At 38.7% G+C, this 25,194-nt stretch overlaps 1 protein-coding gene and 1 long non-coding RNA gene across 6 annotated transcripts in view; one reads left to right on the top strand and one right to left on the bottom strand.

The window, feature by feature from the left end:
• Positions 1-24,229, top strand: part of vmp1 (vacuole membrane protein 1) — a 202,678-nt gene extending 178,449 nt beyond the window's left edge. For all 5 annotated transcript variants that reach the window (XM_043718131.1, XM_043718127.1, XM_043718128.1 and 2 more), the window contains 2 exons: positions 16,081-16,183; positions 18,910-24,229. In XM_043718131.1, coding sequence (XP_043574066.1) covers positions 16,081-16,183; positions 18,910-19,053 — 247 coding nt within the window. In that variant the 3' untranslated portion in view covers positions 19,054-24,229. The remainder of the gene's footprint in view (positions 1-16,080; positions 16,184-18,909) is intronic.
• LOC122563903 overlaps positions 1-25,194 on the bottom strand; it is an 87,859-nt gene that overhangs the window by 6,381 nt on the left and 56,284 nt on the right. The window lies entirely within an intron of this gene.

Below are 25,194 nucleotides of genomic sequence, written 5' to 3'. Positions count from 1 at the left end.
TCTTAAATAATGAGACCAAAACTGCTCTCAGTATTCCAGGTGTGATCTCACCAGCACCTTGTATAGTTGCAGTAAAGCTTCCCTACTCTTATACTCCAACTGCCTTGAAATGGGCCAACATTCATTAACCTTCCTGATTACCTGCTGCACCTGTGTCATAGCTTCGTGTTTCATGTACAATTGCTTCCAATCTCTGCAGGTTTCTGCAGTTTTTTTCCATTTAAGTAATAGTCTGTTCTTTTGTTCTCCCTTCCAAAGTGAAAACTTTACATTTTTCTGCGTTATACTCTGTTTACCAATGTTTTGCCCACTTACTTAAAGCGTAGAACAGTACAGGCCCTTCGGTCCTCGATGTGGCAACTCTTTTATCCTACTCTAAGATCAAACTAACCAACATACCCTTCATCGTACTATCTTCCATGTGCCTATCCAAGAGTCACTTAAATGTCCCTAATGTATCTGACTTTACTACCACCGCCGGCAGTGCATTCTACACGCTCTGCGTAAAGAACCGACCTCTGACATCTCCCCTAAACTTTCTTCCAATCACCTTCAAATTATGCCCCTTTGTGATAGCCAGATCCGTCCTGGGAAAAAGTCTCTGGCTAACCACTCTATCTATGCCCCTCAACATTTTGTACACCTTGATCAAGTCACCTGTCATCCTCCTTTACTCCAATGAGAGAGGCTCTAGTTCCCTCAACCTTACTTCATAAGACATGCCCTCCAGTCCAGACAGCATCCTGGTAAATCTCCTCTGCACCCTCTCTAAAGCTTTCACATCCTTCCTATAATGAGGCAACCAGAACTGAATATCATATTCCAAATGTACTTAATCTATCAGTATCTCTCTGTAAACTGTGGTATCCCTTTCCACCTACTTTGGTGTCGCCTGCAGATTTGGCTACAGTACATTCACCTCCTTTCTCTAAGTCATTAGGATATTATTGTAAACCGATGCAGTCACAATACTGATCCCTGTAGATCTCAGCTGGTCATAGGTGACTAACCCTTATCCCTACTCCTGCCCACTAGCCAACTCTCTATCCATGCCACTATACTACCTCCAAAACTGGGCTGTTATGACTTAAGCTTTTGTGAGGTATGCCTGAAAGTTCAAATACAACACAGCTAGTGGTTCCTTTCTATTCACTCTTGCTGAGACTTCCTCAAAAAACTCTAAATTAGTCAAGCACAATTTCTCTTTCAAGAAGCCATGCTGACGCTGCTTGATGAGATTATGATTTTCCAAGTGTTCTTCTATTACTTTCTTAATAATTGATTCTAGAAATAAACCAATCAGCCTGTAGTTACTTGCTTTTTGCCTCCCCTTTTTTTGAAAAGGGGTGTCATATTGTCATTTTTCCGATCCTCCGGTACTTTTCTAGAATCCAATGATTTTTGGAAAATTTGCAATCAATGCATCCATGTGCTTTGTAGCTACTTTGTTTAGGATCCTAGAATGCAAACCATCCGGGCCAGGAGACTTTAGTCTTTAGTCTTTAGTCTTTAGTTTGTCTAATCTACTTCTTTGGTGATGGTGATCATATTTAAATCTTCTCCCAATATTCTTTAATATAATGGGATGTTTGGACTATATTCCGTTAAATGTCTGTTTAACTCCTCTGCTATTTCCTTGATGCTGAAAATCATCTCCCAGATTCACTTTCTAAGTGGCCTATGTTCAGTTTGATTCTCTCATTCTTTTTGTATATTTAAAGAAGCTTTTATTGTCAATTTTTATATTCTTTGCTAGTTTCACTTGTTTATTTTTTGCCTTTGTTATTTTTTCAGTCCTTCTTTGCTAGATTTTGAATTTATCCCACTCTTCAGGGCTATCACTTATTTTCGTCTCCTTATATGCTTTTTCTTTCAACTTGATACTCTCCTACCTTCCTCGGTTAGCCGTAGTTGATTTATTCCTGGTAGTCCTATTATTCCAATTGCATCTTTAAACAATCTGGACAACTCAGCAGGTCTGTTGGCATATGTGGAGAGAAAACAGAGTTCACATTTAGGGTCCGGTGACGCTTCAGAACTATTAGTATGAGGAAAAGGTGAAGTGGGGAAGGGGAGGAAAGGAATAAACAAGTGGGTAAAGATGGGACTCAAAGAGAGAGGAAGACTGGTAAAAAGGTGGATAATGGTAAGCCACCGGAAAAAAGCTGGTAATGATGGTCATGAGTGGGTGAGAAAAGGTTGGCTCTGCTGAAAGCAGTCCATGTCATGACAGGGCCTGGGATGTGTGAGTGGATAAAGGACATGCAGGAAGGTGTTCAGGTTCTAAAACTGTTAAACTCGTTATCAAGACCTGAAGGCTGCAGAGTGCTCCAAATGGAAAAATGAGATGCTGTTCTTGTAGTTTGCGCTGAACCTCGCTGGAGCACTGCAGCAGGCCCAAGACAGAAATATTCGCCAGGGAACATGGTGTGTTGAAATTCAGTTCTTGTATTCAATGAAAAACTTGTTTTGTCAATAAAAAATCTGATCTTGTATTGCACGGTAGGACAAGGAGTAACAGTGCAAGCTAATAACAGCTAAATTTGATTTGCTACATCCTTCAACAACAATTTTATTTTAATGACTGAAAATAAGCGCAATCCAATTTAATGTTGGTTAAAATCTTAGAACCAGTTAGAAATGTTAGTTTAGTAACTCATAATGGTTTTGATGCTGAACTTAAAAACTGATATGTCACAAGTTCAAATCCTCTCATGATATATTATGAAATTGAATTCAATAGTTTGTTTGGATTAACACCAGAAAAAAGTCTGCTACTGATTCATGGAAGACCTTGAAGCCACCACTTGTCAAATGTGATATTGACTCTTGATGCCCTCTGAAGGGGACTGGTGATGTTCACTTGACCACACTTTCCCAAGGCAGCTATAGATGGAAATTAAGTGGCATCAATGATGTCATCTACATGTGAAGAATACATTTTTTAAAAAAAGTTGAAATTAAAAAATTTGAGAGAGCTTAGTACTTAATTGGCTTAGGAATGGAGTTGGTTGCAAGGATGCATAACTCGCAGAGTTTGCTTTGATAAGACTGTAGAGAAGTTGAAAAACAAAGGCTAAAACTTTGAAATCAATTCACTGGGGAGCACAGTCAATGGAGCTTATTGAAGGTCAGAGTAATGAGTATGCTAAACGTGTACGTACATGTATGGATACAGATGAGTTTTCATGGAGTTGAAGCTTGTGGGTAGAAGTAAAGCATGGTTTGTGGAAATCAAGCCTCATGCTGATATGCATTAAATTTTTGGCAACGATAAGCAATAGACAAAATATAGGCAGATAATGATCATGACAAAAGAGGTGTGGATTTGCATTTTGTGGTGGAATATTTAACTTCCGTGTTTGGAATTGTCTTTGTTTAACTTTTCTGATTGCTGTTTTTCTGTCTTCTGTTCCTTCTTTTCCTTTCCTCCTCTACCAACAAGTTCAGACACACGATCTTGTGCTCTTTGTCTTACCTCTTTAGTCATCCACATTTCACTGGCACAAATTCATTCTGCTTTCTCCTGGTTCTTTTTATCACGAGACAAATCATTTAACCACAGAGTCCCAGCTTACACAGCATACCAGTGTGTTGACATCACACCATTTTTGCCCTTAATTTTCCACTTCGAGTTTTAGACTTTAATCTGTAATTGCTTTTTTAAACAAAGTTATATGTTGCTACTTGGAACGGCAAGACAATTTGCTTTAACATCTTGTTCTGTGAATAAGAGTGTTTTTTTTTAAATCAAATGGTTGATAATATTGTGTTTATATTTACTAGGAATTTTTAGGGAAAAGTTGCAGATTCACAGTGGGTATTTATCATAAAGTATACTTCTGTTTGCTGGAGTTTGGGGTGGTCTAATTAAATTTACCTCTTTGGAACAGAAAATGGATTGAGGTAGAAGAAAACTTACCATGTTAATGGATCTAATCTCTCTTTATTGCTCTATACCTGCATTCTTTCTTTACTGAAATCCTTAACTGCTTTGTGATTCTGTATCAGATGAGAAACGGCATTTATATGGTGCTTTAATGACCTCAGGACTTCCAAAAGTGCGCAATTAAATCATTTTGAATTTACTCACTGTTGGGTGGAGAAGTATAATATCTGCTTTATACTATAACTACTTCCCTATAACTACTTGATTGCAAAAGGATCCATTTGGTGTCCCTCCTTGATCCAAGATTCCTAATATTTTTTGTTTCCTAATCTTTGCAAACTTCACTATGTAAATCTTTTGCACATGTCAGTTTTGTCAGTTTTGCGTTGAAAATGCTTCATGTGGAACACCAACTGGAAGAAGTACAAAGGATGGCAATGATAGGGGATTTAGATGGCCATTGTCAAGAGTGGTTCAGTAGCACAACCACTGAGTTGGCCAAATCATAACATACTACATTGCTGCTAGAGTTGATCTGCAAGGGAATAAACAAGAGGCAAACCTTAACTTGACTCCACCCGTACTAATCCACCTGACATAAGTGCATTTGTCTATGACAGTATCAATAGGATTGACCACTGCACTGTTCTTGTGGAGACCTTATTTCACTTTGAGGATATTCTCCATTGCACTGCATTCAACATGGAGCAGTGCTGGTTCATCAGCTGAGGAGGGGAGGAAATTGTTAATCAATAGGTTTCCTTGTTCTTGTATGACTTGATCCTGTGAGACTTCATGAGGTCCAGTGTCAATGTTGAGGACTCAAAACAATGCCCTCCTGACTGCATATCACTGAGACACTATCTGCTAGTGGAACAAGATGTATCCAAGGACAGTAATGATGGGTGTCCGGGGCATTATAAAATATGATTCTTCGGGAATGACTATGGACAGCTCTTCCAAATTTTGTGCAAGTTCCAAGATATTTGCAGGGTTGAAATTTAATGGGATTAGACTTTGAACTAATCTAGCAACTCAAAACTCAACTCTACCATTGCCATTTGGCCAGGGGCCTGAAGACTCCAGGAGGACATACCAAGAGCAGTACCAGGCATACCTACAAAATGAGGGGTCAACCGAGTGAAGCTACAAAAGAGGACAGCTGGCATGCCAAACAATGGCAGCAACATGTGACAGACAGAGCTAAGCAATCTCATAACTAATGAATCTGGTCCAAGCTCTGCCACATCCAGCTTTGAAGGCTAGTGGACACTTAAGCAAATAACAAGAGATGGAGGCTCCACAAATATCTCCATCTTCAATGATGGGGAGGTCAGTGTAAAAAGAAAAAGTCAACTGCAACATTTGCACCATTTTCAATGAGAAATCCAAAGTGGATGATCTATCTCTGCTGCCTCCTGAGACACCAGCATCAAAGATGCCAGTCTTCAGCTAATTTGATTCATTCCATGTAATGTCAAGCAGTGGTTGAAGGCACTGGACTACAAAGACTATGGATCCTGATGACATTTCAAAAGTAATACCAAAGAATTTTGATCCAGAATGTGCTGCAAGTCCAGCTAAAATGTTCCAAAATGGCTGCAACACTGTCATCTATCTACCAGTATAGAGGATTAGCCAAGTATGCCTTGACCATAGAAAAAGTAGGCAAACCCAACTTGGCTAATTGCCACCCAAGTGGTCCATTCTTGATTATCAATAAAGTGATAATCGGTCATTGTTATGAGAGTGGTTTTTGATAGCACTGTCAATGACCTGCTAACTGACATTCAGTTGGGGTTCTGCCAGGGCCACTCAGCTCCTAACCTCATTAAAGCCTTGGTCCAAACATTAATAAAAGAGATGAATTCCAGGGTTGAAGTAACAGTGACTTCTCTTGACATCAAGCAATATTTGACTGAGTACAGCATCAAGGAGCTTTAATAAAACAGGAATCAATGGGAATTGGAATGAAAACCTACGATTGGTTGGAGGCAGGAAGATAGATGGTTGTGGTTGTTAGAGGTCCATCATCTTAACCCTAGGATATCGGTATATACTTTGCTCAGTATCTTCAGCAGCTTCATCAATAACTTCAGAAGCGGCGAGGTTTACTGAGGATTGTGTAATGTTTAGCACCATTTGCTGTTCAGATATTGAAGCAATCCACATCCAAATGCAACATGATCCAGAAAATATCCAGCTTAGACAGACAAATGGCAAGTAGCATTCATGCCTGCCACTTGAGCAACAATGACCATTTCTAAAAAGAGAATGTATAACCATCATCTCATATCATTCAATGGCATTACCATCGTTTAATAATCCACTGTCAACATCCTACAGATTATCATTAACCAGATCCTCATTGAACTGACCATATAAATACTGTGGCTATAGGAGCTGGTCCAAAGTTTGTGCGAAGATTTGTAGCTCGGGTACTCGTTGTTGTGGTTCTGTTCGCCGAGCTGGAAGTTTTTGTTGCAAACGTTTCGTCCCCTGGCTAGGCGACATCATCAGTGCTTGGGAGCCTCCTGCGAAGCGCTTCTTTGATGTTTCCTCCGGTGTTTATAGTGGTCTGTCCCTGCCGCTTCCGGTTGTCAGTTTCAGCTGTCCGCTGTAGTGGTTGGTATATTTGGGTCCAGGTCGATGTGTTTGTTGATGGAGTTGATGGAGTTTGTGGATGAATGCCAATCTGCCTAACGTGCGCATTTTTGGATTGTGGGAGGAAACCGGATCACCTGGATGAAACCAATGCAAACATGGGGAGAATGTGGAAACTCCACAGAGACAATTGTCCAATGTTGGGGCTATGAGACAGCAGTGCCAACCACTGAGCCACTGTGCCACCCCATGTGGCAATGTACATCTCAGGACTATGATGAAACACATTCCTCTTGCCTGGATGAATGCATCTCCAGAGTCACTCAAGCTCAACACCATCCAGGACAATGCACTTGACTGGCACCCCATCCACCATTCCACCACTTAAATATTCACTTGCCCCACTATCACTCCCCATCCATGGAATGTTGCAGTCCACTAAGACAGTTCACCAGCACCTTCTTGAAGCTACTTGGGGATGAGCAATCTATTGTGCCCACATCCTATTAAATAAAGAAAGTTCATTAATAAATAACTGAGGGACCTCAGTGAGGATTTATGTAATTATAACTTTACATCAATAACATACCTCTGGTGATCATGCCTAACTTACTTTTCACTAAAATTGACTTCAGCTATTGAGGGACTTTTGTTTCAACCCTATAGATTACCATTTAGCTCAAGCTCCTAGATGCAAAAGGCAATTTATCACTTTGATATTAAGGGTGGCTTCTGTTTTATCCCGGTCAAAGGGCCAGATGTCTGGGACATGGCAAACACGTAGGAACAAATATGAGAAAGTGAAGACTGCAGCTACTGGAGATCAGGGTCGAAGAGTGTGGTGCTGGAAAAGCGCAACTGGTCAGGCAGCATCTGAGGAGCAGGGGAATTGATGTTTTGAGCATAAGCCCTTCATTAGCAATGAGGCTTGTGGCATAAAGGGGCTGAGAGATAAATGGGGAGGGGGTTAGGGCTGATGGGGGAAGGTAACTGGGAATGCGATAAAAGTGGGGGTGAAGCTGATAGGTCAGAGAGGAGTGTAGAGCAGATAGGTAGGAAGGAAAATGGAGAGATAGGACAGTTCAGGAGGGCGGTGCCGAGTTGGAAGATTGGATCTGGGATGAGGTGGGGGGAGGGGAAATGAAAAAAACTGGTGAAATTGACATTGACCTAGTATGCTTGGAGGGTCCCAAGGCGGAAGATGAGGCATTCTTCCTCCAGGTATTGGGTGGTTAGAGTTTGACAGTGGAGGAGGCCCAGGACTTGTGTATTCTTGGTGGAGTGGATAGGGAGTTAAAGTGTTCGGCCAACGGGTGGTGGGGTTGCTTACTGCATATCCCAGAGATGTTCTCTGAAACCTTCTGCAAGTTGGCGTCCTGCCTCCCCAGTGTAGCGGAGACCACATTGGGAGCAACGGAAACAGTAGATGACGTGTGTGGAAGTACAGGTAAATGTCTGTCAGATGTGGAATGATGCTTTGGGGTGTTGGAGAGAGTTAAGGGTGAAGGTGTGGGCACAGGTTTTGCACTTCTTGCAATGGCAGTGGAAGGTGCTAGGAGTTGGGTGTGGACCTAACAAGGGAGTCATAGAGGGAATGGTCTTTCTGGAACACTGAGGTGGGGAGGGAAATATATCCCTGGTGGTGGGGTCTGTTTGTAGGTGGTGGAAATGGCGGAGGATGGTGCAATGTATCCGGAGGTTGGTGAGGTGGAAGCTGAGGATCGGGGTTGGGGGGGGTGCGGTTCTATCCTTGTGCGATTGGAGTGGTGGGATTCAAGGGCAGAGGTGCGGGAACATTTCAGAACAGTCTATTTGTAAATAGACATTTCTCAATTGTCATTGATTCCTTCCATCACTTGATGAATGGGTGGAGACAAATAGTGTGGTAATTGGCAGGTGTAGATTTTATGCATGGGTTGGAGAATCTTCTGCATTCATAGGGTCATAAAGCACAGAAGAGGCCCTTTGGCTCATGAAGTCTGCCTGTCTACACTGATCCACTTTTCAGCACTTAGCCCATAGCCTTGAATATTATAATATTTTAAGTGCTTTCTAAAGGTGGAAGTTTCCTGCCTCTACTACTCTCCCAGGCAGTGCACTCCAGATTCCGGGTAAACTGAAGTGCATTCCACCTTCTCTGTAAAAAAATATTTTCATCGAGTCCCCTTTAAACCCCTTGCCCTTCACCTTAAAATTATGCCCCCTCATTATTGACCTTTCAACTCAGGAATACTGCAGCTTCTTATCCACCCTGTCTATGCCCTTCATAATCTTATACATCTCAATCAGGTCCCCCCTCAGCCTTCTTTGCTTTAAAGAAAATAATCCAGTCTGTCTATACTCTCTTCATAGCTAAAATGCTGCAACCCAGGCAACATCCTGGTAAATCTCTTCTGCACTCTCTGCAATGGAATCAGAACTTTCCAATCATAACTGGGATAGAATGGCAAGCTGGGTCTGGGTGGGATGCTGTTCCAAGAGTTGGTGCGGATTCAATGGGCCAAATGCCCTCTTTCTGTAATGTATGAATTCTATGATTCTATAATAATGTGGCGATCAGAACTGCACACAATAATTCATCTGTGGCCTAAAGTTTTGTACAACTCCAATATAACCTCCCTGCCATGACTGATAAAGGCTCATGTCCCATATGCCACCTTAACCACCCTATTAACCTGTCCGCTCTGCCCTCCAACATCTGTGGACAAGCACTCCAAGATCCGTCTGTTCCTCCAAGCTTCCTAGTTTCTTGCCGTTCATTGATTAGTCCTTTGTCTTGTTACTTCTTCCAAAGTGCATCACCTCATACTTTTCAGCGTTAAATTCCATCCACCACCATTTTGCCCATCTGACTAATTCATCATATTTTCCTGTAGCCTAAAACCTCTTTCTTCACTATTAATCACTTAGCCAATTTATATATATCACCATAACAGTAAGGGACTGTTAGACCCAGTACTGACCCCTGTGGTACACCACTGGACTTTGGCATCCAGTCACAAAACAGCCTTCTCCCACCACCCTCTGTCTCCTCCACTAAGCCAGTTTTGGATTTATCTTGCTAGGTTACCCTGGATCCCAAGTGCTTTTGCCTTCTCTATCAGTTTCCCATGTGGCACCTTGTCAAAGGCTTTGTTCCATATGAACTACATCAAGTACACTACACTCATTTGTACATATGGTCATCTCTCAAAATTCAATCAAATGTTTTGGGCATGAACTTCCTCTGACAATGCTATACTGTCTGTCCCTGATCAAACGTTGCCTCTCCAAATAGAGCTGAATTCACTCCAGAGTTTTCTTCAGGAGTTTCCCTATCACTACTCCTGATGTGAGACTCATTATGTGGTAGATGCCAAAACAAATGCTGCACTGGATAACCTTGCTTCAGGAGTGGCTAGCTCTGGTGTACACCCCTTCAGAAAGTTCAAAGATCCATGACTTGTGTGTCCAGTGCACTTAGCCACCAATACCTCCTAAGGGGTCTACTAAAGTGAATGGACAAAGCTATCTGCAAAAATGAGATCTCTTGAAGTGGCCTTATAACATCATTGTAAACATTTTAACATGAGCAGTAAACATAATTATTAGCTGTCAGTGATCACTGGAAAATTTTCCTTGAGCAATGTCAATCAGTATTGCTATTAGATCCAGGATCAAAATAATGGAAGAAGATCATCACAACTGGATACTGAATCATCAAATTACAAACATCTGACGTTTTAACCTGAGGTTCAATGATGAAAAGCTAAATCAAAAATAATCTAGCAGTGTTTGCAACTTGACCAGCACAAAATATTTATTAGCATCTGAAAGAGGGGCCTCGTTTTATTTGCAGAGTTGCCAATTCTACCAGTTCAAATAGTAATTTTAAATCTGGGATTCTAAAACTATGAATACATCAGTACAAAATCTATCTTGTTTCTGAGTTCAGCTATATGATATACCACAAAATAGTTATTAGATTTCTGTTAGTTCTCATGGATTTCATTTTATTAAATCTTATCGTTTTCTGGAATTATGTGAGGGGAGACAGTGGGGTAGTGGTAATGTCACTGGACTAGAAAGGACCAGATGCCCAAACTAAAGTCCTAAGCACATAGGTGCAGTCCCGCCATAACGCCTGGTGAAAAAAATACATTAAATTAATTAATACATTTAATTTTTAATTAATTTCTAGAATTGAATGCTAATCTCTGTAATGGTGCCATTGAACAATCAGTAATTTTCACAGAAACTCATCTCATTCACGGATGTGTGTTAGGGAAGGAAATCTGCCACCTTTACTTAGTTTGGTCTACATGTGACTCCAGGCTATATTTTAACTGTCTAAGCCACTCAGTTTGAGGGCAATTAGAGATGGGAAGCCAAGAATGGTTTCGCCAGTGATACCTAGATTCATTAAAAAAAATTAAAGGACCTCGGGATAATGGCCAACTTCCTCCATTGGATGAACACAAGAACGTTCAGTGCAAGGGAAAAGGTACAAGTGACCTGCGTTTGTTCTTTAAAGGGGAACAATTTCTGTTCTGTTTGCTTGTCTTTTCACCAGGCTCATTGATGGCTACTCTTTTCCAAAATGCATCTTATGACCTCACATCTATTTGTGGCACTCAACTAGCACAGCTGTTGTTAATTCATACTTAGAGACTCTCTTTATTCATAATTCTCATCACTGTTTGAATCCTCTTGCATTAACAACAAGTTGCCTCAATCAATCTTGCTGTTTATTATGTTGAAAACTCAATTCCAAATAAAGCAAGTCCAGCTCCCCAAATATTTCTATTTAGCCTAGTTTCCTGCTACTCTGAATCATTTTGTTTCTAGCGGAGCTAGAAACACATTATAATTTGGAAGCAAGGCCAGCTCTCGAGTAATGAAGTTCAAGATTCTCAGTCTGAATATAAACTGGCCTATCTATATTCTTGGTTGATTCATGAATTCATATTCAATATAACGAATGGAAGATTGGATCTCTTAGGATAGTGAAGTAATCTTAAGCCTGAGTACATTCTAACTCAATTGAAAGCACCTAGGGCAGTAATCACCTTAAATGATCTTGGTCCAACTCCCAGACACTATCTGATGATCTTTGCTGAAAAAGCTTCGAGTTATCAAGTTGAGAAGTAATTGGACTTGATGTCCTGCAAATATGTCTGTTCGTATAGAGTGTCCATATTCTATAAACAAATATAGAACTTTACCCCAGCAAGCATCAGGTTTTCTCAGGAAAGATATCCTCACAGGTATTACAGAAGTCTATGTTGTCTCAAAGCTAATCTAATGAAGGATGGCTAATTTTTGCATTTTAATATTTATTCATAAAATGTGGGCTTCATTGGTTTGGCCAGTATTTATTCCCTGTCATGAATTGCCCTGGAGAAGGTGGGACTGAGCTGCCACCTTGAACCACTGCAATCCTTGGATTATAGTGATGCCCCCTGTACTGTTTGGAAGGGAGCTCCAGGGTCTTGAGCCAGTGACGAGACAATATAGTTCCCAGTCAGGATTGGTATATGGCCTGGAGGAAATGTTGCAGGTAGAGAGTGGTGTTGCCATATATCTTCTGCCCTTGCCCTCCTAGGTGAGAGAGATGACAGATTTTGAAGGTATCATTAAAGGAGCTTGGTGAGTTCGTGCAGTGTCTCATAGATGGAATACACTGCTATCACTGGACTTTAGTGGTAATGGGAGTGAATGTTGGTGGATAGTTTGCCAAACAAGTGGGCTGTTTTGTCCAGAATAGTGTCAAGTTTCTTGAATCTCATTGGAGCTGCATCCATCCAGGCAAGTAAGGAGTATTCCATCACACTCATGAATTGTACCTTGTAGATGATGGACAGACACTGTGGAGTGAGGCGATGAGTTACCCACTACAGAATTCCTAGCCTCTGACCTGGTCATCTCGCCAATTATTGATATAGCTAGTTCTGGTCAATAGTAACCCCAGGATGTTGTTAGTGGGGAATTCTAAGATGGTAATGCCATTGAATGTCAACTGGTGATGGTTGGATTCTGTCTTGTTGTAGATAATTGTGTGGCACTTGGGTGACATAGATTTTACTTGTCACTTATTAGCCCAAGTCTGGAGATTGTATATATCTTGCTGCATATGGACTCCGACTGTTTCAGTATCTGGGGAGTTGTGAATGGTGCTGAATAATGGGCCATCATCAGCGAGTGTTCTCTCTGTTTTTTTGTCACTCTGTCTCTTCTACCCTCCTTGACATTATATTTGGGGGAAAGTATTCGATGAAGCAGTTGCAGATGGTTAGGACACTATCCTGAGGAATTCCTGTACTGATGACATATAATAAATAAATCCAAAACAAAATATCCTATCGTTATAAAAGTAGAATTAACTGAAAAGATGGACAACAAACAAAAATGCAGGAAGTCATTAATAAATTCAGTTTACATTGGAGTGTATACGGGGGAACCTTGATTATCCAAACAACATGGGCGGGCACTATTTCATTCGGATAACTGATTATTTGGTTAATTGATTTCCTCTGGGGCTTGTAGTTTTCTGTGAAGTCTGCTGTCCGTTCAGGAGACTAGGCAAAAGCACATTGCGCACAAGACTCCGCTCCCGCCCCCAACCCTCTCCGCTACTGTCCCCAACCCAGTCCACTCCCTGTCCCGTGCCCCCAGCGCAGCCGGACTGTACACCAAACTGCCTTTGTGGGGTAAGTCTCCAAATAGCGTGCACGCGCATACACAACTTTTTGACAGGTTCCAGCTCTGCCCTGTACAGGGCAGAGATTATCTGGGGAAGGGGGAAGGGGGGAGGTTGAGGGTTCACCCCTGTGTAGAACTCCAGGGAAAGTGTGAGAAGAGAGAGAGAGAGAGAGGGCAGGAAGTCAGTCATTTGGAGACCGTGCCTGAACTGTCCAGGACTGTTCTACGCAGCATTTCAGTGAGCCGAGTTCGTTTTTAATCATTGCACCTGTAAACAAAAGACTCGATCGGGGTTGAAACAGCTCTTTGATGTAATGTTTCTATCAGGACCTTGAAATCCCCTTTGGATAATCGAGGTTTCTCTGTGTTGGGTTTTCTTTAACCATTTATGATGGTGACAATAACTGTTTGCACTCCTGTAACACCTTCATCCTTGCAGCATGTTTTCATGTACTGACAATGTGTCCAATTTAGGCAACTTTAAGGTTTGACTTGAACAGCAATATGTCTCAGCTATTAAATACTTGAAAAGTATAACCAGGTAGGATATAATGAGTGAGATAATTAGCTCATACATCTCTCTCAGTTGGGATCTGTTAACAAATGGATCAATATCTGCTGCACCAAACAATATCAAATCAGTATTACATAAAATTGCAACTTTAGCAACCAGAAGAAAAGTTTACACTGTTGCCTTAACAATTAAATTTCAAGTTGGCCAGAGTCCACAATTGCCAACATTTGAAGGTACACCAAACACATTTGGCAATATTGTTGATTTGCCAAAACTGGAAAATGGGTATCAGCTGACGCAAAGGTTAGTACAAGCATATAAACGATCATTGGAATTGTTCACAGACAAAGCCACAATGTCTACAAAATCAGTACTTTATTCATTACTGAGGTGTTTTCTTTGGAAATTTTTATCTCCTCCATAATCATTTCCCAAGGCAGACAAGGGGGAATACTTGGAAAAGGGGTTGCAATTAATGATGAAGTTTATAATTTTTTTTATCAATGAAGGGTGTCCCATAAATAAGTGGTTCAGCACATTGTGCAATCTATAGCCATTGGCAGTTTTTACCCACATTTGTTGTAGAAGATTAATTGTGAACCTAAAGGCTTATGTTAACGTCAAGAGATTAGAGAACTGACTGCCTTTTTTAAAATGCTGTATTTCTAATTATGGTGAGATTCTTGTGAAGACATTTACCTTCTGAATGAGACTGACCACATTTTTAGTAAAGCACTGAGTAATCGACCTATTTTGCATTTAGTGGAAATTGTAAGAAAAAAATCTGAAGTTATTCATCTATCTCTCTCATCAGTGTCAGCTTTTAAAATTGTGCTTTGCGATAGAGTTTGCAGCTAAGTCAAAGATGTGTGGAGGAAGAGTAATGTTGAGAAAGCGGGAGGCTGTATAAGCACTTGGACAGCTGGGGGGGAGCAGAAGAGGTTTACAAGAATGATCCCTGGGATGAAGGACTTGTCACATGAAGAATGTTTGAGGACTCTGGATCTGTACTTGATGGCTTTGAGAAGCATGAGGGGGATCTAATTGAAATTTACAGAATACTGAGAAGCTAGATAGAATGGACATGGAGAAGATGTTTCTAATCTTTGAACGCAAAGACACAGCCTCAGAGTGAAGGGACAACCCTTTAGAATGGAGATCAGAAGGAATTCCATAAACCAGAATTGTTATATTGTCACAGAAGGCTGTGGAGGCTAAATCATTCAGTGTATTTAAAACAAAGAAAGATAGGTTTGTGGTTGGTATGGGGATTAACAGTTACAGAGAAAAAGCAGGAGAATGAAATTGAGAAATGGATCAACCATGATCAAATGGTAGAGCTGACTTGATGGGCTGAATGGCTTAATTATGCTCCCATATCTTGTTCTCCTTGTTTAAATGAGAAGATTTGTTCAGGTCTGATTTGAAGGAAATAAAGAGTATTGGCACAGTATCTCAGTAAATGAATCATTTATAGTAATATATTGTTTCAAAGCGGGTTTCTTTTGGTGCTGATTGAACACCTCTCATCAGAATTGCTATCTCATTGTTTATAGCATTAGAAAACTTATTCTTGTGCTAATGACATGTCTTCTTTTGGACCTTCACCTTCCTGTTTCCTTGACCATTATCCAGTTTTACATTTTTCTATTGAAATTAGGTTTGCGCTCAACAACTTAAAATATAAAGTATCTGTGTCGTTGCATGATTCAAGAGTTTTGTGTGCCGTGTGGGTAGGTGCGGCTTTCACTCCCTCTCATTTTAATAATACACACTGTACCATGGGAGAATAAATGTGAAGTAACCTCACAAGAAAATGTTCATAATACCTTGTTTTTCTCCTGGTTAATCACCAACTGCTGAGTCGTGGTGGGGGTGCTGGTGCTAGTGGAGGAGGAGATGTAAAAGAACAAGGAGGAGGTACTATGAAAATTGCTAGTAGGTTCTTAACAGTAAAAGAATGACATGCTGTATTTCCTTATAAGGCCTGATATATTTGGAAGTGGCCACCCTTCCAGGAGCTGTCGGGGCGAGTCATAAATGGGGTGGGAGTGTAGTTTCTTTCTTAGCTGGCAATGACACAACACCGACTCACTTCCTTATTGATCAGTTCAAACCAGTTTTTACAGGAACTGACAGTGATATATGGGGCCAGCCTTGTGAGAATCATTCATTTGAGATACTGTGGTCTGCCAGTGCAGTACTTGAGTTCATACTGCTGCTCCTTAACTTAATCACAAATGACTGGTGGTGCCAGATGCACAAGATTTAACTAACTTTAACTTTTGTTTTAAGTTTATACAGCACTTTCATAGGTGAGTAAAATTAACTATTTGTTTCTTTTCTCCCTTTTCCCAAATAATATCTGTGGAATTGGAATTCATCCACATAGGGCAATTCCAAGCTTAGGCCCTTCACTTCAGAAACCCTTCAGAGAATACTTGGAGGCCCAGAAAGCCAAGCTTCACCATAAGTCTGGCGATGCAGTAGAAGCGGTAAGACCACCATGAATGTAATTTGTTTGTGTTTTGAGTTTTATGTTAAAATATTTTTGGCCTGTGTATCATTCTTCTGTTCACCTGACTGACTCTAATGATTAATTGCTAAATCCATAGTTCCTGGAGAACTCTTAAATTGCAGGTAATTGGGACCTCAAACTGGCCAAAGGTCTCGGAGCCAGAAATTGAGGACTGCAGTAATTCAAAATCTAGAAAATATGGTCAGGACTCCACTTAGAAAATATTCTGAAAGTAGAGTTTTTCTGACGTTCAGTCCACTTCAACTGTCTCAGATAAGTGATCAAGAGTAGATAACCACATTGAGATAACCTTTCTGTGTTCTGGTCCTGAGCAATTTTCCATACCCACTATAAATGAGGTATCATTCAATGGAAAGGCTGAAACTGTATGACCTTATTACAAGCTGTGATGATGAAGGTGGTCTTAAATGATGTCACCACATCCTATACTTGTGACCAACTCCGGACCTTGTACCACTGTAGGCATTAAAACCACAGAGATTGTATTTTCAGTAAGTAGTTTAAAAGATTATGAAAATATTAAATCTCAAAACGTTTGGACAGTTATAACTATGTAATTTGACTAACTTAGGCTTGAAATTTAAGTCCTGTGCCTGAAAAAAACAATTAGTTTGCAATATTTGAATGTGATATGATCTTTTTGATCCAGTGTTTGAATACAGTATGATTTAAAAGACATTGTATTAATTGCACATTATTTTTATTCTCTCCAAACATGTCTAGAAAGATATTTAAACTATTTCCACCACCTTCCCCACTTCAACCCAAAAACAAAACTTGGTATGTGGTGTACAGTAGTGATGACGTGGATGTAACAGTCACCAAGCTCAATACTTGTGCAACTTTTTAAAATCTGGGTACTTCCTTGCAATGGAACAGCTATTTGTGACATGCTGTCATAGACATAAGATTTTCAACTCCATTCACATGTTATGTGAAAGCTGATGTTGAAGTATTTATGGATTTTGTTCTTTGACAAAGCCTCTCCTTGGAGGGTCAAAACTGGAAGGATCAGTTTTTACTTCTGCATTTTCTTAAATAGTAGTTTTAATCATTTTTTTCCACATATAAAAATAACTTGCTACTGGTTAGTCTTGAAATATTGGTGATTTGAATGTACGATAACCCACATGGAAAGAAACACCAAATGCTTGTTACAATTCACGCATGTCCCCTCACTGAAATCATTCGTAATAAGAAAAAAATGCCTCTATCTACATTACCTTTCCTTCTTAAATGAGAATGATATTTTCCAGAATCTAGCAAACTATTTCAAAATGCATGAACATTTTATCTTCTTTATTAAACCCCTATCAGACAAGTTTCCACTGGTATGTTAACAAAAGTACTTTGGTTTGGCTAAGAGCCATTGTTTCAACATGGCCATAGATGCAAAATATCCAAACCAAACTCTTTAAAGTTTTTATTTATTTATTGGCATTTATTGAAGCAAAATAGTGATCCTGTCGCCAGATGAATACAGAAGGACTGGTTCCGTGAATGTGTGTCAGTCTAATTGAATTGTTGAAAGATTTTTTTCTCTTTTTGATTCAGACTTCTTTTATGGCTTGCTGTGCTAATTTAAATCTGCAGATGGAGCAGTTCTGTAGGCATGTAAATGGGCACCTCCGCAGTATCAACTAAATTGACCAGTGAGAAGTGTCACATGCATGCCTGAAAGAGGAGGTGATGAACTAAATTCCCATCAGTTTTTTCCTGAGAGGGATCCCCACCATATTGATACTTTTGTCAGATTTTAGCTTGCTGTCTTTTAATAGCCTCAGAATGATGTTAAAAACTCATTTTAGCCTGATCTATTAAGGCAATGAAAATCTGGTTTCCTATCGCTGCACTGGTTTCCAAAACCTTTTGTCATGTTTGTAAAAACAAATTTCCAGTACTGACCAATAGGTCGTCACTTGTGGCCACTTGACAAATACATCCTAAGCATTAAATATCTTTGACTGAACTTCATCTGGGGACTACAAAACAATCAATGCTTTGTTACAGTCCTGAAAATGAATAAATATTGCATTAGGCAACTAAACAAACTTATGAAGAGAAATTAGACCTTTGGAGAGAATACTTCACTAAAGACCGATATAATTTTATGCCAATTATGGCAGTAATTAATTTTCACTTTCTGTCTGTATTCATGAGTTTGATTTGTCCAAGGGCTAGCTAGGTATGTAGCTGATGTTTTAATAACCCTAAATACTGTTTGTTTTTAGCCTGTGGCAAACAGTTAGTCTCTTCATTAAAATATTAAATTAAATGATTTGAAAGTGTGCAGAGGACCTTTTTTCATGCCACTTGCTAAGTTATATCTATAAAGTTTAGCTTTTGCCATTTGGTTGGAAAAGAAATATATTTCCCTTGCTGCTTCTTCTAAATGGATGTTTGGTCTGTGCAAGGATCTTCACTTCTCTCTCACCCACCCTGTTCCAAACAACTCTGTAACTGACAATGACAAATCAATATGTAGAGTTTGACACACTCACATATTCTTCAATTCTTTGATGAATTTACAAGAAAAAAGTCTTTGGGACTGTTACAAATGCTGCATGTTGGTCTAATTAAAATGGTAACAGTCTGCTGTTGATTCTAGTTTAAGCCATTTAAATAAATGCTTTATATGTTGTTTTTCTCTTTTCTTCCCAACCTTCATCCTGACTCTATTAGAATGAAAATTGGCTGTCCTGGATCTTTGAGAAAGTAGTCATCGTTATGGTGTGCTATTTCATTCTTTCCATCGTTAACTCCATGGCTCAGAGCTACGCTAAACGGATCCAGTCACAGAAATACACTGAAGAGAAAATGAAATGAAAAAGTAACCTTTTTAATTTTAAAAAAAAATTGCACAAGGCCCAGGTTAGATAATGATTCATGAAAACCATCTGTTGCTTCTTTGTTCCACAAGCTGGAACTAATTTAATGAAGCAAAGTAGGTTAGGGAGGGACTATTATAAATCTCTACATTTACAGGTTGTGGAAAAAAAACTTTCTTGATTAGCACAGATACTACAACTTGAATTCCACTTTCATGGTTTCTTATCTATTTGTTATCTCCGATTTAAAAAAAACATTGAAAGTATCTTAGTTTCAATTGACGTCATGTTAGTGAATAAAGGAAATTGCAGGATGGATGTAAATATTAAATATGGAACCCCATTGAAATGACATTAATTTGCTCCAAATTAACTTGGGCACAGTGTAGAATATGCCCTCAATATGATTTGTGAAAGTAAAATTGCATTAGCTGCTTGAACTCTCAGTTTGAGGAACACATTTGTTCAAAGCCTATTTTTGAATGGAATCCTCTGCTAAGCAAAGCAAACCATATTGTCAGTTCATAAATACAATGGTGGCAATGTTTTAATGACCTTTAATAAGGACAACTTGAAAATAACAGTTAAATTCTCTTCAGAGATTACTAAATTTGAATAGCTAAATTGTGACATTTTAATCATATTTTTCTTCCTTTATTGAATCTTTATCTCCATTGCCCCACTTTCTACTGCACCTCATTAAATAAATAGTCTTTGCTATGGATATTTCATCGTGCAGATTCTTCAGCAACTGTACAAACTATGATTTGTTACCACAAGTTTCATACATTGAGGGTCCCATCAGTATTCCAATATACAATGACTAAGTGAGGTGCTAAAGATAGGACATCATTTACAGGCTTATCAAACTGGCTGAGAAGAGAAAGCATTAGTGTTGATGGCAATCATTTTGTTCCCTTCACACTTGCTGATGGAGAATCGATGTGGACAGAGAGAGAGAAACAGTATGTGTAGACTATGTCAAAGAGGTAAATAGATTTTTGATTTCTAGTATTTATTATCTCAACCTCTGTATTATCTTATCTATATCTTAATGAGGTCGTATGTTGTCTTGTGCCCTATATAGCACAAAACATTTAAACTGATATTGCTCATCTCTGCTCATACTTTCCAATGATGGTGAAAGAAAAACTATTAGAAGCTATCCATCTTTAACTGTACATACAAAAAGCAACATCAGTTTTTGCTCTGTAAATTTTAACATGATAAATTTAATCTGACTTTATAAAACTACATTTGATCATCTTTCAGACTGAACTTTAGTCTGTGTCTTTGTCAATTTTTGTGGGGAATGTCATAATTGTTTATATAAATCCAAAACTACATGTGCCCATTATGTATAAACTCAAATGACTCTGATCCTGCATAGTAATTTGTATACTACCATTCGTAAACTAATATGTTTTGTTGTTTACATAGGTACAATTATCAAAAATGAAGTAAGGAAACAAATTTGTTTTTGTTTTAGGCTGGAGAGTATTTCTTAAATTATTCACATGCAAGGCATATTGCATGAAAGAGACAATTCAGAAGCTTCCTTGAGGAGCTGTTTGAACTAAAACTCAGATTCTATGTTAATTAGTGCATTTTCTATTGAGAATAAAATTGGAACTAATATATTATCTCTCTCTAGGATTTTCATGAAAGTTTGTGAATTTAAATATTATGGTTTTGTATGGTTCAGTGCACTGAGTGATCCCAAATTGGAATTTCAGTTGCAACTGTTCTCCATGTTCTCACTCAATAACATGTTAGAACTGATATCTGCCACAGCAGTGGGCTTATAATGTTAAATCAAAAAAGTAATACATCTAAAACAATTTCTATTTCTAGTAACACAACAACATTTTGCAAGTAGTTCGCCAACAGAGGCATTTTGGCATGTTCTATAAACATGCTATCTTATTATTACATACATTGGTGTTTGGAGAATTGATCTATTAAGGGAAATAATGAGGGACACTTTGTAAAATTACTCGTGACTCACCAAACCTCATTGAGGAAAATTGCATGAGGAAATGTAAATGACCCTTGTATTATTATTTCCTATAACATAAGCAAGAGCATTATTTTATAATATGTTCGAGTGTTTGATATAAAGTGGATGTGGAGGTTGTATTGTGTGAAATTTAAAAACTTCAAACTAGGAATTCAATCCTAATTCTATTGCCTAATATTTGTTTCATCTCTTTCATATTTAAAAAAGCATTGAATGTGTGTGTGTGTGTGTGCGCGCGCGCGCGTGCCTTCTTGACCATATTAATCCTCTCTTAGGAGATGAGGCTGGATTAATGGTCACCATTGCTTTGAGATCAGCCAACAATGTGTTGCACCCAGTGGAACCCACCAATACTATGCAATGCTACAGTCTGATCAACAACCAAGTAAACCTGTCCATGAGGACTTGACAGTTTGAATTTCTGCTAAATCTGGGATTCAAATCTAATAATCTGGCATAGCAAACTGGCGCTCTTTTAATGTGCATTTGTTCAACTCAAAATATATTAGATATGGAACAAAATTTCATTATTCCAGTCACTTAGACTTTTATATTCCAAACTGAAAATCAATATTTAATGCTCAGAAGATATTCATACTAACTTAAAATGAATAAAGTTCTGTATACCGTTTTGTTTTATTTCCACTCTTTTTGGTATCAGTTATAGGTTTTGTCACATTCAGCTTCATCATTTACCATTCTGTGAGATAGCTTATCAGACTGGTGTTGGCTGTTAGCTTGGTTGGCGACAACAGTTGGTAGGCTATCTGACGATGTGGTGTCTTCCATCTGATCAACATTGTGTTTTGCTTTGCTCTGTCATTGCATCTTCATTGTAGCTGTCATTGTTCTGTTGTTTGTGAATAGTCCACTGAGTGTGGCATCCTCCTTACCACTGGCAGGACGAAGGTACCAATTAGGCTGTGTTATTGTGATCTTCTTCCAATCGCTATCAAATTACTCCATTTGTTTTCATTCTTGCATTCAATATTCACCAATTATTATTGTGCACTAGTTCTTGAATTGTTTCCTCAAAAGTACAATAGCCTCTTCTTGTATTGGGCTTCCCTGGGGTTCAATATTTTTACTAAAACTACACCAGTAATAGATTCTACTCCATGATGTTCTTTTTGATTCCTATTACCTGAATTAGCCATGTTATGCTGTGAGGAATATGTAATAAAGCCGATAGCCGAGCTGATACCAGGAAGAGTCTGTTATCTTTTGTACACCTGTTTTTCATTCTTCATGGAAATCATTTTTAATCTAAACTTGGATTTTTAATGTTAGAAGAAAGAATCAAGAAAAACATTGGTATACACGATCTTTCCATTTTTGTTACTTGTATTGTCATTTGGCTTTTTTACACTTGACTTTGTCTCCAAACCAGTTATAGGAAATGTCTGTACGATTCATTTCACAGGGGGAGAAAGACATGTTCCTGCTTTATATTTATTTCCTTTTCCTGTGTGTGATAGGAACAAAAATTCATCTCCAGTTGCCTGTTCAGCCATTCAATTACTTTGTACCCTGGTTTTAAATTTAAGATTACGTCCCATAGTTCTGGATCTTCCACCAGATGAAGTAGGAAGGATTTTCTTATGAGGTTGACTTGGTTGGATCAGCACTCATTGACGAAGAATAAGAGGTGACATTATGAAATGCATAAGATTTGAGGGGTACTTGACAAGGCAGATGCAGAGATGTCGTTTCTGCTTGTGGGACAGTCTATAACTAGAGGGCATAATCTGAGTAAGGCTTGTCCATTTAAGACAGATGAAGAGGAATTTCTTAAAAGTGCAGTCATGGTTGGATCATTAAGAAAATTCAGGATAGAGATAGATTGATTTTTAATCAGTAAGGAAATCGAGGGGTATGGGGAAACAGCGGGAAAGTGGAGTTGAGGATTATCAGATCAGCCATGATCTTGTCAAATGGAGGAGCAGACTTAATGGCTGAATGGTTTACTTCTGCTCCTACAGCTTATGATCTTATAAATAGCTCTGCTCATCTACTTTATTTAATAATTCCAAACACTTAAATTACTCCTCAACCTTTACACTGTAGCATTTCCTACCCAGAATTATGGGTTGATGTTTCTTGTTGTTAACGATTATTCAGCTTTTAACCTACTTTGATTTTGTAGATGGTCTTGTGTTGTATGTGGCCTGTACTTTAATCACCCTTGTTCATTGTAGCATGGAGCAGGCTTGAATATTTAAAGCACATCTTCTGCACCATGAATGAAAGCATTGGCAGTCACGAAGATGTTCAGCGTCATGGTGCTTTATGTGAGGGACAAACTCAGAAAACAGTAATTAAAATCTATGGTCGCAATGAAATACTTTAATTAAAATGCACATCAAGCCCTTCAATCTCCTCCATATCTCCTATTCATTGTTTTTGTTCTTAGCTGTACTAATATCAATCCCTTTGCCAATATTTTAGTTACTTATTTCCTGATTGAGAATAAAGCTTACCTCCAAAAAATAAAGCACCATGTGTATATGATATATAGTTTAAAATGCACAGCATTCTCAGAAGAATACATGCAATGTGGTTTGTAAAGTAAAATTATTTTCTATAATATTTGCATAAATAGAAAGTTTGAGACATAAGTAGCTCATAAGAACTTGTTTAGTGCCTTTCAACAGCTTAAAATATTCCAGGATGCTTCTCTATAATCTCAAACAATATAACACTGAACCATATAAGGAGATATATTGAGGTGACCAAGATCTCAAAGATGAAAATTTAAATAAACGTCTTAAAGGAGAAAAGTGATAGAGAGATAGAGGTGTGTAAGAATGATATTCCAGACCTTTGGGCTTAAACAACTGAAGTCACAGCCACTAAGAGAAGTGATTAACATTGGGATATGCAGAGGGGCAAATCAATATTTATTCCTCCAAGTTATAATTTTTAGTCTGGATTTTCCAATACAACCTGTCCATAATGTTCCCTCGTGGAATGCTTGAACTAAGAATGTTTTTAATTATTTGAATATTTTCTGCTCAACGTTTTTGTATATTTCTGTGACTGTCTGAATCATTTCTAATTGAGACCATTGCTGCTTCCATGTGCTAGTCTAGACTGTGAACAAGATAGGTTTAGTGTTTTGAATAAACCTGAATATCTCAGCATTTTTACCTGATGTTTGCTCCATTATGTGTTCTGATTACAGGCCCAACTACTACGTCCTCTATCTCCACACCCAATCACTTGTATTACTTAATATGGGATCCTAAAACGCTCTCATCTTTTGAAATGGGTGAATGCTGACTGAATATATTGCTCTTTTTTGTCTGTGAAAATATATTTAGAATCTTAAATGCTGATAAACTTGTCCACATCTTGCCCTTCAGTCCAGGATTGCCAATTTAGGAATCTGTCCTTGATGATTATTGAACAGCATGAACAGCCTATGTTACTGTTTGTCCATCTCCTAAGTAAGCCAGCAGTGCTAATTGAATTCTTATACATGATAAGTCAAACTTGACTAAAGGTGAAATCCTGATTGTAATTCCCAGCCTTAAGGTGCTCCAAACTATTCTTGTTCTACACTCTGTCTTAAAGTGAATGTGGAGAGCAAATTTTATTTTTCTTTACTGATGGTACAAATGGATAAGAATATATTATTTAATTCAGACGCAGAAATCCCATCTAGCTGCAAATAGTCACTTCCAGTGTTGAGAAATGTAACCTTAAGTAAAGGCTGGAGGACAATTAAGAATTTATCCTTGGAAAAGAAGAAGCTAATCATTTTTGGATTCAAACAATTCTAAGATTTTGATCTGGTAACAGTAAAGGAATAGTGATACAGTTTCAATCAAGTTGGCATATGTTTTGGAAGGAAAATTGCAGGAATGGTGTGCCCATGCATCTGATGCCTCTGTTCTCCAGGTGATAATTGTCACTTGTTTCAAAACTGCAAGCAAGTGCAAGAACATAGGAAATAGGAGCAGGAGGAGGCCATTTAGTCCCTCAATTCAAGAAGATCATGGCCGATCTTTTCGTGGACTCATCTCCACTTACCTGTCCACTCACCATAACCCTTAATTCCTTTACTGTTCAAATATCTACGTGTCTTTGCCTTAAAAACATTCAACAAGGGAGCCT

This window comes from Chiloscyllium plagiosum, chromosome 28 (assembly GCF_004010195.1).
Source record: "Chiloscyllium plagiosum isolate BGI_BamShark_2017 chromosome 28, ASM401019v2, whole genome shotgun sequence".
Lineage (NCBI taxonomy): Eukaryota > Metazoa > Chordata > Chondrichthyes > Orectolobiformes > Hemiscylliidae > Chiloscyllium > Chiloscyllium plagiosum.
This window is presented reverse-complemented; position numbering and strand designations above follow the sequence as displayed.